Below are 13,752 nucleotides of genomic sequence, written 5' to 3' on the forward strand. Positions count from 1 at the left end.
TCACAGTTTTAATCCCCTTTCCAGATGAGGTAACTGAGGCACAGAGAAGTTAAGTGACTTGCCCAAAGTCACACAGCTGACAGTTGGCGGAGTTGGAATTTGAACCCACGACCTCTGACTCCAAAGCCCAGGCTCTTTCCACTGAGCCACGCTGCTTCTCCAAACAGGGGGTGACGCAACCCAGAGGCACCAGCCGGGAGCGGATGCCTCTCTTAGGGCCTGGTGGAATTTGAGCCATTTGCCCTTCAGTGGCCTTTCTAACTGGGACCAAGGGCTTAGTACAGTGCTCTGCACATAGTAAGCATTCAATAAATACCACTGATTGATTGACCAGGTAAACTGAACGGGCGCAGGAAGCCACAGGATTCATTTTTTGCCATTCTAAGGGGAAGGCTTATTGTTTCTTGGTGCTTCCTTTCATTTGATTTTTTCAAAATGTTACCAGAAACTCTGAGCCTTCATTTTCCTTCCAATATTCACTGAAGTAAAACGTCAAACATCTTTCCTGAGAGAAGTCAATAACCAAAACCCAAGAGCAGCTGAATGACCTTTCTGCGCCTGGGGAAGGAGATGTAATTTACTCTCCCCAGGGCTGGTCTGAAAACCTTTCTGAGAATTTTTTTATCATACAGCGATGGGCAAATAATCACTCAAATGGAAGCAGCGCCCTTCGCCATTAACCTCACGAGCCCTGAAATTGGAAAACCTTCCCCCATTTGCCCAAGGGGCCAGATGAGCTGAATTCTGGATCTGAAACAGAGTCTTAAGTTGCCCCGTGGCACGGCGATATGGGATTTTCTAATGTCTGGAAAGGCACATTATGAATTACGACCCCAAATTTATCTACTATATATTTTTTTAAAGGCTGGGATTCAAGATAGGAATAAATAGTAACAATACTAATAATAGTGAAAAATTTGTTAAGTGCTTACTACATAGTAAGTAGCAAAGCACTGTATTAAGCACTGGGGTAGATGCAAGATCACTGGGTCGCACTTGGAGTTCATATTATAAGTAAGAGGCAGAGCAGGTATTGCATCCCCATTTCACAGATGAGGGAATGGAGGCCCAGGAGTTACGTGACTCCACCCAAGGTCACACAGCAGACAATAAGCATTCATTTCTACTTACCCAGCACAAACTGTTGCAAGTACTAAGTTCCATGAGTTTTCGTCCCTAAAGAAAGAGGCTTAATAAATGTTAATGAGTTTCAGGAACGAATCGATCAGCCACTGACTATACTGATCGAACACTTTCAGCTCTGCACAAGTTTTTTGAAACAGGGACCTTGGTGTACGAGAGATGATCCCAAAAATTCAGGCTAAATCCCCGCCCATTGTTGGGTCTAGTATTTGGGGAATTCTGGGCTTCCAGAACCAGGCTGGAGGTGCATAGCAGTATTTACAGGCACATGTTCAGTTTTGTATCACTAAAAGGCTCATGCCTTATACAGTCATGAAGCGCTGATGTCCAAGGTCTAGAGATGCAACGCAAACAGTAGACCTAAATATAGAAGCGTAGGCTCTGATACGCCCATGGTCGTGTTCTTTGATCACCATACTTTAGATTCCTATTGTTTTTTCGGCCAAATATTTTCAATGATTTTAAACAAACGGAAACATTTCATCTAAAGCTTCAAAGAACCTCAAGCCTTTTCAAACTCTCAAAATTTCATTCACCCCAGAGGGATCTTCCTCACTTGAGTTACTTTGACTTCTAGTTGAAGGAACCTCCAACCCTTCGGGTCTCCCTAACATTCGAGCTTGTACAGTATTATGGAATTTCACATCGGAGGTATCAATATTTACTGAGCGCTTACTCTGCAGGGCGCTGCACGAAGCACTCCACAATGAGACCCCACAAATGACTGGTTTTTAGAGGGACTGCTAGGTGCCACAAAAGGTCTGATTTCCTTTTGTACTAAGGGGTCAAAACCAACTGATTTTGAGCAAAGCTGCTGAAGCCCCCTAGTCACAGTGGTGGTTATAGTGTACATTAAGAGGGCAGGGAAGTTAAGGTACCAGAGGCCTTGAGGGCATTCTCAGCCATTTAGGAACTACATTCCTCATGTTATACAGGGAATTGGGGCTCCCTGGTGCCCAAAGGCAGTTGATATGTCCTCAGGAACTCTTGGATATAAATTATTCATTGGAAAATCAGCATCCAAACGTGCTGCATTCTCAGCCCACTGGCCTCTAATACCTATTTCTTGATTTAGCAGCATTGGCCTTGAAATGCCTTCTGTCAACTTGGCTGCTTCCTATGGAATTGGGTAGGCCAGCCGAAGATGGTATTGTTAAGCGTTTACTAGGTGCCAAGCACTGTTCTAAGTGCTGGGGTTGATACAAGTCCCTGTCCCACATGGGGCTCACACTCTTACTCCCCAATTTACAGATGAGGTAACTGAGGCCTAGTAAAGTGACATGTCCAAGGTCACACAGTAGGTATGTGACGGAGCTGGGATTAGAACCCAGGTCCTTCTGATTTCCAGGCCTGTCACTGGGATTTGTTGGGTAAAGCTGTTTTCACCGGACTGCTTCTAAGCAGATTTGGAAATAATCAGTCTCCCATTTGCTTTCGATGAGTGACTGTTTAAAGCCGTCCAAATGGCACAGAATGTTGGCTTGCTTCATTTTATTACCCATGTCTCCATATGGGCAAGCTGATTAAAAAAAAACAACACCCAACAAAAACCTCCCCCCCAAATAACAATGGGGTTGAACTTTTGGTATTAAGAAAAAAGACCTGTTCAACACTTGAATGCTGGGGAAACCAAAGCCCATCTGCTATAACTTGGGCCAGGACTGAGCTCTTAAATGATTACTAAGGGGGCCCAGGGACAAGCAAGCTGCTCTCAGGGAACACTAGGAAATGGCAAATAGGAGAGGATGAAAAGCTGGAGACCAAAAACTCACCTCTCCGCCAGTGAAGAAATGGATCCTTCCCCACTGAAGATCTTGCTTCTGGAAGTGGTTTACTAACTTTGTAATCCAATCGCTCACCAAACTCCCACACAAAGGAACACTCACCAGAGCAGAGGGGGCTGACCATCGTCCCCAGTGCCATCGTCTGTGTGTGGAGCAATGTGCTCTGTGTTTTTTTGGGGTAGGGGTGGGGAGAGTAGGACAATAAAAGTAGGATACAAGACCCCTGCCTTGGAGGGGTTTACCAGTCTGATCAAGCTAGAAGGGAACAGGTTCCTGTTGCCAACCCCATGGATGTTTTTCCAGGCTGTGGGGTCATTTCTTGCTCTGGGTAGTCACGGACTCTGAGGAGGTAGTGGCAACAGAATGGGATTCTCTTCTCCATTGCTAGGATTTGTTGTTCCTTGTCAGATAAATAACGACCCCCACCCCCAACACATATAGAGAAATATTCCTCTATGGGTATCCAAGAAGCAGGAACTCGGTAGCAGCTGGCATAGCCAATGTTGCTGCCATAATATGAGAAAATCCTACCCAAGAATCTTCCAATTATGCCAGGTCTTGCCATCCAGACTGTGGTTCACCAAGTTCATTCTCTACAGAATCCCTCTGGGGGTCTTATCCCTATGGTTGTAAACTTCGACACTACAGCAGTATATTTAGAGGCGGGTGTTGTAGTAATTGGGGAAGCAGCAGGGCATAGTGGATAGAGCACGGGCCTGGGAGTTGGAAGGTCGTGGGTTCTAATCCCGGCTCTGCTGCTTGTCTGCTGTGTGACCCTGGGCAAGTCACTTTGCTTCTCTGCACCTCCGTTACCTCATCTGTAAAATGGAGATTGAGACCGTGAGCCCTGTGTGGGACGGGGACCGTGTCCAACCCGATTTCCTTCTATCCACCCCAGCGCTTAGTGCCTGACGCACAATAAGCGCTTAAATACCAAAATTATTATGATTATTAAGTAATTATAGTATTTATTAAGTGCTCCACCATTTGCCAAACACCACACTAATCTCTGGGGGGGATATTCAAGATAATCAGATTGGACATAGGCCTGGTCCCATACGATGCTCACAATCTAAGTAGGAGGGAGTAGGATTTAATCCCCATTTTACAGATGAAGAACCTGAGGGATAGAGACATGAAGTGATTTGCCCCAGGTCACACAGCAGCCAAGTGGCAGAGCTGGGATTAGAACCCAGGTCCTCCTCCTCCCAGGTCTGGGTTCCCTCCACGATGCCACGCCGCTTCCCGTGGAGTACGGGAGAGATCCCATCCAATTTCCAACTGCGTACATATGCCCTAGGTGAAGGCAGAACACCCAAGTACCTCCAAATGATCCGAGCATCTACTTCTTGCCCGCCCTCTACGAAGGCACAGTCATTTCCTCAGAGCCATCACTTCCCATCGAGAACAGGGCCCAGGGATCATTCCTTTTTACACAACAAGCTTTTTCCTAGTGGCTTCCACGCTTAGGCGGGAAACGCCGACTGGTTCTGCTGGGTTGTTCCTTTCGGTCAGTCTTTGGCAACAGGCAACCCAGTGTCGGGGCCTGCTTGGCACAGTGGCCCCTCTGCTGCCTCAGTCTCTCCCGCGGGCAAAGGAGGAGTAAAGACTATCACTTCTGGCACACCAGGCCTTCCCTCCTTTCCCCAACAAAAGCCGTCATCCTTCGGAGGCAGGGCAAGCGGGGAGAAAGGAGGTCAAGCCCTCTCTACAGGTGCAATTCAACTGCAGCGGGGCAGCTCTCCAAGACTGGAACAAAGCAAGAAAAAATACATCCCTGCCACTGCAAATTCTTGCCCCTTGACCCTGGAGGGAGAGAGGAAAAAGAAGCAGACGAAACCTGCCCCCGGGGAGGGCAAGGCTGGTGTCTGCGTTCGTTCATCGATAGGCCTCGCCTCTGGTTGCCGGGCAACGAGAACGGCAGTCTCACCCATGCGTACTGGCCGCTCTTCAACGCTACCCTCTCTCTGGCACTCGCTTGTGCTAGTCAGAGAAAGCAGCCGCGTCCCAGAATAGAATGTAGGCTTTATTGTGGGAATCTTAAAGACTACAAGATGTCAGGCAGGAGTTGAGCAGCTCCTCAAATAAAATGATAGGCAATGAAAGGTGTAAACATCTCGGTAATAAAATCCCCTTTCCCTCCACTCCCCCTCAATGAAAAATTCATTCAAAACAATTTTCTCTTAAGTTGCATTGAACAGAACGGTGACCTGAATTGTCAAAAGAACAGTCTTTACACAATGAAGAAAGAAACACGATATCATAGCTCTGGGGTAAGTTAGAGCAAGCGCATCCGACATCCTCTGTACCAATGCAGCTGGGACGGACGATCCGACGAAAGCGCTCCCGAAGACCCGGCCGGAGAGGAGACAAGACCTAGAAGCATCGGACGCAGTCGCCGCCGCTTCCTTCTCTGCCCGGAGGAAACCGACTCAGCGTTAACAACTCCGCGTACAATTTACCGACCACTGAGAAAGGAAAGTGGTCAGCCCCGCTCCCCCGTTTTAGAAAAAGGTGCATCTGCGAGTCACTCTCCCAACACATCACCACGTTTCCCCAAACACACACATTTTCAACACTTGGAAGAGAAAAAAAAAATTCCACTCATTTCTCGGTAAGTGATCAAAGTGACAGCAATTATAGTCTCAGAAATACATCAGTTTCAACAATCGATTTTGTCAACACATTACGGTGTCACGTGTGGTCAGTTACTTGGTGATAAGATGCACTTTGCTACAGTTTGAACGCGTACACAGGAGTGTAATTATCGGGAGGTAGGGAAACAGTTCTTTCGATTCTGACGGTTGGAATAAGGACTAGGAGATGCACAGCTCCCAATTTGGTAAATTGTCTAGTCTATAGTTTGTTTCTTTTTTTTTAATTTTTTTAAGATGGATGAATGTCAGAATATCAGTGAAGGACCCACTGCTTTCGGCATCGACAGGGGTTGTGACCTGACGCAGCAGAAGTTATTTTGAGACAGCAGTATTCTTCCAATTTTGGCGAGAGCAGGAAGGTAGTTTCCCCAAACGCACTGTTGTGATCCACTGCCTAATGTCACAAAAAGTTATAGGAGAATTTTTCAGCAGCAGCAGATATAGAGGTAGGTAGTTACAGATGCTTCAGTGAAAACTGAAAACCTTTCAATCCATCTATCAAAGTGCTTGCAATACCAATGTCATGAGTAGGTGACAACTGAGCAAGGAAAAGGTGAATCTTTATCCAAAAAACACTTTATTAATCAAGTCTTTTTTTAAAAAAAAATATCAGTGCAGATCCATTGGCTCTCACCAACTCTTCCTTAAGTTTTAGTGCAGTAGTTGCCCCTGCTGCCTGTATGCATGAAAAGGAAGGAACGAAGAATGGTGCAGGAAGGACGGATGAGGCAGGGAGACCGAGAGGGCCCGGGACGAAAGGGAGATTACAGGGTTGGCTCTGTCTTCCTGATGCTCTGGCCACTTGGGATTTTTCACTAACTGAGCACGTTACGCTCTTCTTAATCCTGGGGTGAGTCAAGTCAGCATTGAATTGCCTGACGTAAAAAGGACGTCAGTGAGATGCATCTTTGCACATCTAGCACGCTGAAGACTCCACTCGGTAAGGCAAGGTAGCCTCAGGGTGGCAGACTACTCCAGTGAAAAAAATAGTGACCAGAACTGCATTAGAAAACCCTGGGGAGTAAGCCAAGCCAGTCCTCCTCTCCCACTGCAGACTTGTTGCATTATTAAAGGCAGCAGAAAAAAACCCAAAAAAAACCCCCAAACCCTCAAAGCATTGCGTGTCTTTCTCTCTCTCGCTCACACTCACTCACACAAACACACACACACAACCCTGACTGACGGGAACATCATTCAGAAGCTGTGCCCATCTTAACAGTTCTGACGTATATATCTATATACACATATATAGTGTTGTTCTTGCAAACAATAATGTTTGTCACTTTGAAACATGCATGGATTGGTGATCTTTAGGCATATAAGTGCAAAGTGTGTTGAATTTGGATAAAGGGAGAGAGAAAGGAAAACAGGTAAACATTAAAAATCTGCTTATCTGGAAGGAATCTGGCCAGACCCACCCCTGTGCCAGTAAGTCCAGGAGCCGACGCTTCTTCTTCCCGTGAGTTTGACGGCTGTTTCAGTTAGTCTTCTAGCTTTCCTTTCACCTTCCGCGGCTGTTACCGAACTCCGGATCAACTGGCTGAGATGACGGGTCTTAGTCACCTTCGGGATCGCAGGCGGGCCTGTTCCGAGGTAGACTAGGCTCCCACGACGAACGCGGCTTGAGAGACGTTCATTTTAGAAACAGTGAAACCACACCGCCCCCGACCTCCCCCCTCAGTCCCCGGGACGAGACATGTAGCTGTTCTGCAGAGAGAGACAAACACATTCCGGATTGGGCAGGCAGAGTCCCATGCAGGTTCTCTCGGTTCCAAAGATTGAACTAACCCTTTTCTCAAGTAATCCCTGCTTTGCTTTGCAAACAAGTTGCTTTCTTCACTAATCCTCCACCCTCCCTGAAAGGCTGATTTTTTTTTCCCCCCCTTGCTACAATCGAAAGGGAGATTGTAGGCTGGGCAGATGACATATTTGGTGCAGTCCTGCTGAAAGAAACTCTCTGGTTTCAACTGTGATGAAACAATTGAAAATTCTAGATGGCGAAAAAAACCCCAAGCTGTTCTTTTGCTCGGAATTCTAAAGGGCTGGACAATATCCCTGCCACGGAAACTGCAATTCGATCTACGGCACTGCCTCCAGGGAAGCAAATATGTGTAACAATTTGGAGTTCCAGTCAGAGTCTAGACAGCCGAATGGACTGCTCTTTCAGAGTGAAAGGGTGGAGGGTGAGGAAAGAAATGCACTTGTGACAAAGCAAAATTGATTTGGCTTCACCGGCTGCTAAGAAGTGAAGGGAGGGTGGTACTCAAGACACTGGAGGAAAATGTGAACAGGGGAGAAGGGGCCAATAACGCATCACAGACAAGGAAAATGCATTGTTTACTTAAAAGCCTGTTGTAATGCAGGAGAGTTCAATAGCTGCAGATTACCCTTCTGCACTGCACCAACCAGCCTTAACCAGCAGACAGATGGCATATTTTCAAAGCCCAGGTTTCTCAAACACTGCATCTCTTGAAAGATCGGGAGGGGGAGGGAAGCAACAAAAATAGTAACTGTGAGAAACGAAGGCTTGTTCACGAGATTTTTTTAAAAAAAAAAGAAAAAGAAAAATAGAGACTGCTTTTGCCGTATAAACACTCCAACTCATTTGCTTTAGCGACGACTGCGTTTGTGAAATTCACTCTGTCGAAAAAGGGGAATACAAAAAAAATATATATATATACCTTCAGAGATAACAAAACAAAACAAAAAGGGCTCAACAGAAAAGGATCTGTGCCGAGGCTTGAACGAGCAGTCCGGTGTCATACTGTTACCTGGGAAGCAGACATGCTTGGAGAGAAACCTGGGTCACTAGCTTCAGTTCCACAATCCAGGTTTTCCTTTATGGTTGTTGAAAAAACACAGCCTAATCGTTTCATACTGTATTTATTTAATAACTAAAATTCACAAATAAAAAGATACTTGCAAAGTCCTTTTCGGTTGTGTAATTCCTGCCTCCTCCACTTTACTGCTTTCAGACCCATATGCATAAAAAAAAAATGGGCTTGGATTTTTTTTTTTACTTTTTTTTTTTAACTTAACAACTGGTAAATGATTGGTCAGTTGGAGCTGAAGCACCAATGGAGAAGATGCTTAATGGAGATGACGATACACCCCCTGCCTTCCCACACATCTGAGGAACAAAGGAGATGTACCAGTGTCAGGATTCCTCTGCTCCTGTTTCCCCACCCAGAACATTCCTTTCATTTAGTTTTCCTCCTTTAAGTGACCATGGGAGTCTCTCTTCCCCCCGATATTTCTGTCCTTTTGAGACCCGGTGAACGTTGAACATTGTTCATTTCTTACTCCGCCAGGCCCATGAGCCACTGTCAAGTAGGTCCTGTCACAGCTCAGTGCTAGTTGTTATTTAATGGATTTTTTTTTTTTCATTTCAGGTAGGTTTGTGTGTCGTTTCAGAAGGCGTGCTTGTTTTATTCCTTTCGTTTTTCAGATGAGCTGTTGAATAAGGCTACTCATACTCCAGGAACTGTTTGTGATAGAACAGTAAATATCTGGGGGGAGAAGTGAGAGAAAGTTTACCTTTTTAGGAGGAAATGATATGAGGGAATGTGAACTTTGTTGTTCGGGAACACAATACAACTTTAGAGGACAACTGGTTAAGTTCAGGATAGAGAATGGAAAAGTAAAGGCACGTTCAGAGAACCATTCCCAGAGACAATCTCTGGGGTTCATTCTACCTTCATAATCCCCACAGTCTGATTAGGTTTTAGCTCCCAAATTTAGCTCTTTAGGAAACCAGGCAAAACCCACCACCTCTTTTCTTACCCAGCTGGATAAGGAGATTGCTAGTTTTAGTTAAGGTCTAACCTGAAGGGACGAAGGAAATGAAATACCCAAACTACAGTTGCTGCTTCTGGATTCTCATTTAAAATAATCGTTTTGGGATACTGACCTTAAATAGAAAGTGGGAAACTGTCTACAGGAGTGTTTTTACATTAACCAGGGTCCTGTCAGTGTTCTGGACTGAAGACAAAAAATATGAAAATTCCAGCACCTGAAATTTTCAAATCGAATACTAAGCACGATTCAATGGTAAAAGGCAAACAGTTTCCCCTAAAATCTAAACACGTAGAGTCACGGACTAGAAATCGCTTTGCAGATGGTATTCATTTTGGGGGGTGGATGTGATGGAAGGGAAAGAAGGGAAGAAGCTGACAACATTATTGAGATGGATGGGTTTTCCCTTCTGACACTTTCCAAAGTGTAGCTTTGTGCTAGATCAGAAATGGAGCTTACCTTCTCCATCACATAGAATATAGACCAAATCCCCAGAGACCAGTAGCTGAAAGGTCAATGGGCCTACCAGGAGACAAAGATGAGGGGATTACTTTTAATGGTATGTGTTAAGTGCTTACTATGTTCCAAGCACTGTTCTAAGTGCTGCGGCAGATACACGCTAGTCAAACTAGTCAGGTTCAACATAGCCAAGTCCCACATGGGGCTCACAGTCAAACCCCATTTTACAGATGAGGTAACTGAGGCACAGAGTCACCCAGAAGACAAGTGGCAGAGCCAGGATTAGCACCCAGGACCGTCTGTCTCCCAGGCCCATTCTCTATCCAAAAGACCACGCTGCTTTTCAAATCAACTTGTATCTACCCCAGTGCTTAGAACACTGCTCGACAAACAGTAAGCACTTAAAAAATTATTAATATTAATGATAATGACAATAACGGTATTTGTAGAACACTTAATAAGTGCCAGGCACTGTACTAACCACTGGGGTGGATACAAGCAAATCAGGTCGGATGCAGTCCCTGTCCCACACAGGGCTCGTTTTCACCCCCATTTTACAGATGATGATGATGATGGCATTTTGCAATCACTATGCACTATGTGCAAAGCACTGTTCTAAGCGCTGGGGGGGATATAAGGTGATCAGGTTGTCCCACGTGGGGCTCGCAGTCGTAATCCCCATTTTACAGATGAGGTAACAAGCACAGAGAAGTGAAATTGCATGCCCAAGGCCACATAGCAGGCAAGTGGAGGAGCCAGGATTAGAACCCATGACCTTCTGTTTCCCAGGTCTGTGCTCTCCACCCTATGCCATGCTGCTCCTCTAAAGTTTAAAGCTTAAGTTTTATATAACACATAGGCCTTGTGGTTTTTTGGCTTAAGGATATTTTCAGTCAGTCAGTCAATTGTATTTATTGAGCATTTACAGTGCGCAGAGCACTGTACTAAGTGCCTGGGAGAGTATAATGTAACAATATATCAGACACACTCCCTGTCCTCAATGAGCTTACTGTCTAGAGGGGGAGACAGACATTAATGCATATAAATATAATTACAGATATGTACATAAGAGTTGTGGGGCTGGGAGGGGAGGATGAATAAAGGGAGAAAGTCAAGTTGATGCAGAAGGGAGTAGGAGAAAAGGAAAGGAGGGCTTGGTCAGGGAAGGCCTCTTCCCTGACTGGCAAAACTTTACAGAATAAAGCACTCCTATCACATGGAAACTTTAAAACTTTTTTGAGCATCTTGAACCCATCAATAAAAAAAAAAAATTGACTACTAACAACGAAGCTTTTTGTGGCGGGGGGCAGGGGAGGGTGGAATTCTACATCAGAGGAATCTGACTGGGTGGGTCTCAGCCTCCTCTTCTTCCCACCCGAAGCGTTAATTCCCCTTATTTCTATTTAAAATACATTTCTACCCCTCAAAACAAATGTCAGCCCTAAAGCCCTCAACCCTAGGCATGCTTCTATACAAAATATCATAAATACATAATATTTATGTGCATAAAATATTTACGTATCATAAATATTGTCAAATATTTATAACATTTGTCATTTATGTTTCTGGGCATTATATATGTATATTAAATTGTATATTAAAATGTACATATGTAATGTAAAGAAGTGTACATATTTCAAGTATATTCCCGCTAGCTCACTGGGCATGTGATTAAGGTTTTTTTTGCAATGGAGTCTCCCCCTTTCCACTCCCATCCCATTATACCATAAGTTCCTTGAAAGCGGGGATACTGTTTTGTTGCTGGCCGATTAGCCAACAGCAAAACCTCCAGTGGTTGCCCATCTACCTCCGTATCAAACAGAAACCCCTTGCCACCAGCTTTAAAGCACTCGGTCAACTTGCCCTCTCCTATTTGACCTCGCTGCTCTTCTACTACAACCCAGCCTGCAAACTTGGCTCCTCTAATGCCAACTTACTCACTGTATCTCCATCTCATCTATCTCGCCGCCGACCTGTCGCCCATGTCCTGCCTCTGGCCTGAAACGCCCTCCCTCCTCAAAATCTGACAACTACTCTCCCCACCTTCAAAGCCTGATTGAAGACACATCTCCTCAAGAGGCCTTCCCTGATTAAATCCTCATTTTCTCTTTTCCCACTCCCTTCTGCATCACCCGATTTGCTCCCTGAACTGCCACACAGCCCTTATATACACATTCACAATCTATCTATTTATATTAATGTCTGTCTCCATCTCTAGGCTGTGAGCTCATTGTGGGCAGGGAATGGGTCTGCGACTTTGTACTGAACTCTCTCAAGCGCTTAGTACAGTGCTCTGCAGACAGTAAGTGTTCAATATAATTGATTGACTGATATCCCATCAAGGTTTCCTAGCAGTAGGCCACCAATAAATGCTCATTTCTGCCTAAATGGCTTTTCAACAAGGATTGCTGAGTTTCTGCAATAAGAAGTTGCTCACTCTGTGTTTGAAGGCCATATCATTCCACAGACGCCCTAACGAGATACAAAGTGGGAAGAACCCAAGCCCCCTGCTTCAGCTCTAGAGGCTCTGGCCGGCCCCTTTAATGTTCGGTATCTGGTGTTAGAAATCCCTATTGCCCCTAGAAGGGGTTAAGACGATTCTAGGGACCAATTCAACCCTTGTAGAAACACGTAATGGAAGCAATACCCGATAATGGAGTATAAATATCTGTAACTACCAGTAATTAAAGCACAGAACCAATATCCCATGACTTCAAACATATGCTTGGAACTAAAATCTCTAAACAGTCATTCTCCAGCAAATCCATAATCAAAAAGTTTCAATTATTTGGGTTAAGAAGACATTGAAAAGTTGCAGGAACTGGAAGCTTAGTTCTCTAGTAGCATGGATCGAGATCTTGGAGGAGTTAGCTGGAATTTCTGCCTTAGATCTGCCCAAAAACGAGTTTATCGTGGGAGAGTGGAGGCAGCTGTCTGGGCCTACGAGCAAACACTTGAGAGATCCGGAAAACATTTCCACGCACTGGATTCAGGGCACCAAATGGCTACTTGACTAAAGACACAAAATAAAGACTTTGAATGGGCCTGAAAACTGGCCTCTCATCGATGGAGAGCCTTAAATCATAATTTACAAGCGGAACGACGTTTTTACTACCTAAGAAGCATGGCATGGTGGATACAGCATGGTGGTCCTGGGAGCCAGAAGGTTATGGGTTCTAATGCCGGCTCTGTCCCTTATCTGCTGTGTGGCCTTGGGCAAGTCGCTTCACTTCTCTGTGCCTGTTACCTCTTCTGCAAAATGGGGATTAAGACTTTGAATCCTATGCGGGACACAGACTCTGTCCAATCCAATTTGCTTGTATCCACTCCAGCGCTTAGTACAGTGCCTGGCTTAGACACCACATTATTATTACTTATTATGAAGAACGAGGGCTTGCTACCCTAATTTCTCCTGCGAAATTTGTTCTTCAAAGTTCTATGCCACGCTACTACATAGGGTTGAAAAACTGGAGAATGCTACCATAAGGCATTTACAAACTGGTAATGGCCATACAGTTGTGGCTGAATAGTGTGATTATTTATACAACAGGCCATTTTCAAGGGGCTACAATCAAGATCACATTAATTCCCAGTATTCCTTAATGATTAAAACTACCTACTGAACCCAAGTGACTGAAGCTGGGGGACTTTCTGGAGCCCCACCATATCGTGGTTGGAATATCTGCTAGATCTCTTGGATCTTCCACATTCACTCGTGACGCTTAATTCCAGTCCCACCCTCTAAACTGTACCAGGAGACATACTGGGTCCTGGAGGCACGAGCTGGGAAGACTGCCTCTGAGATTAAATTTAAAAAGGAGAAGGAGTGTGGTCTAGTGGAAAGAGCATGGGCCTGGGAGTTGGTGGACCCGGGTTCTAATCCTGGCTCTGCCAATGGTTTGCTAGGTGACCTT

General features: G+C 45.1%; 1 protein-coding gene across 7 annotated transcripts in view; it reads right to left on the minus strand.

Annotated features, from left to right (window-relative positions):
- Nucleotides 1–4,935: 4,935 nt before the first annotated feature.
- Nucleotides 4,936–13,752, minus strand: part of LOC119942008 (ubiquitin carboxyl-terminal hydrolase 22) — a 106,491-nt gene continuing 97,674 nt past the window's right edge. For 4 of the 7 annotated variants that reach the window (XM_038762652.1, XM_038762650.1, XM_038762651.1 and 1 more), the window contains one exon: nt 4,936–9,093. In XM_038762652.1, coding sequence (XP_038618580.1) covers nt 9,051–9,093 — 43 coding nt within the window. In that variant the 3' untranslated portion in view covers nt 4,936–9,050. The remainder of the gene's footprint in view (nt 9,094–13,752) is intronic. The other 3 variants (XR_005455344.1, XR_005455346.1, XR_005455345.1) reach the window with 3 other exon arrangements.

The sequence above is a fragment of the Tachyglossus aculeatus genome, chromosome 21 (assembly GCF_015852505.1).
Source record: "Tachyglossus aculeatus isolate mTacAcu1 chromosome 21, mTacAcu1.pri, whole genome shotgun sequence".
Classification (NCBI taxonomy): Eukaryota; Metazoa; Chordata; class Mammalia; order Monotremata; family Tachyglossidae; genus Tachyglossus; species Tachyglossus aculeatus.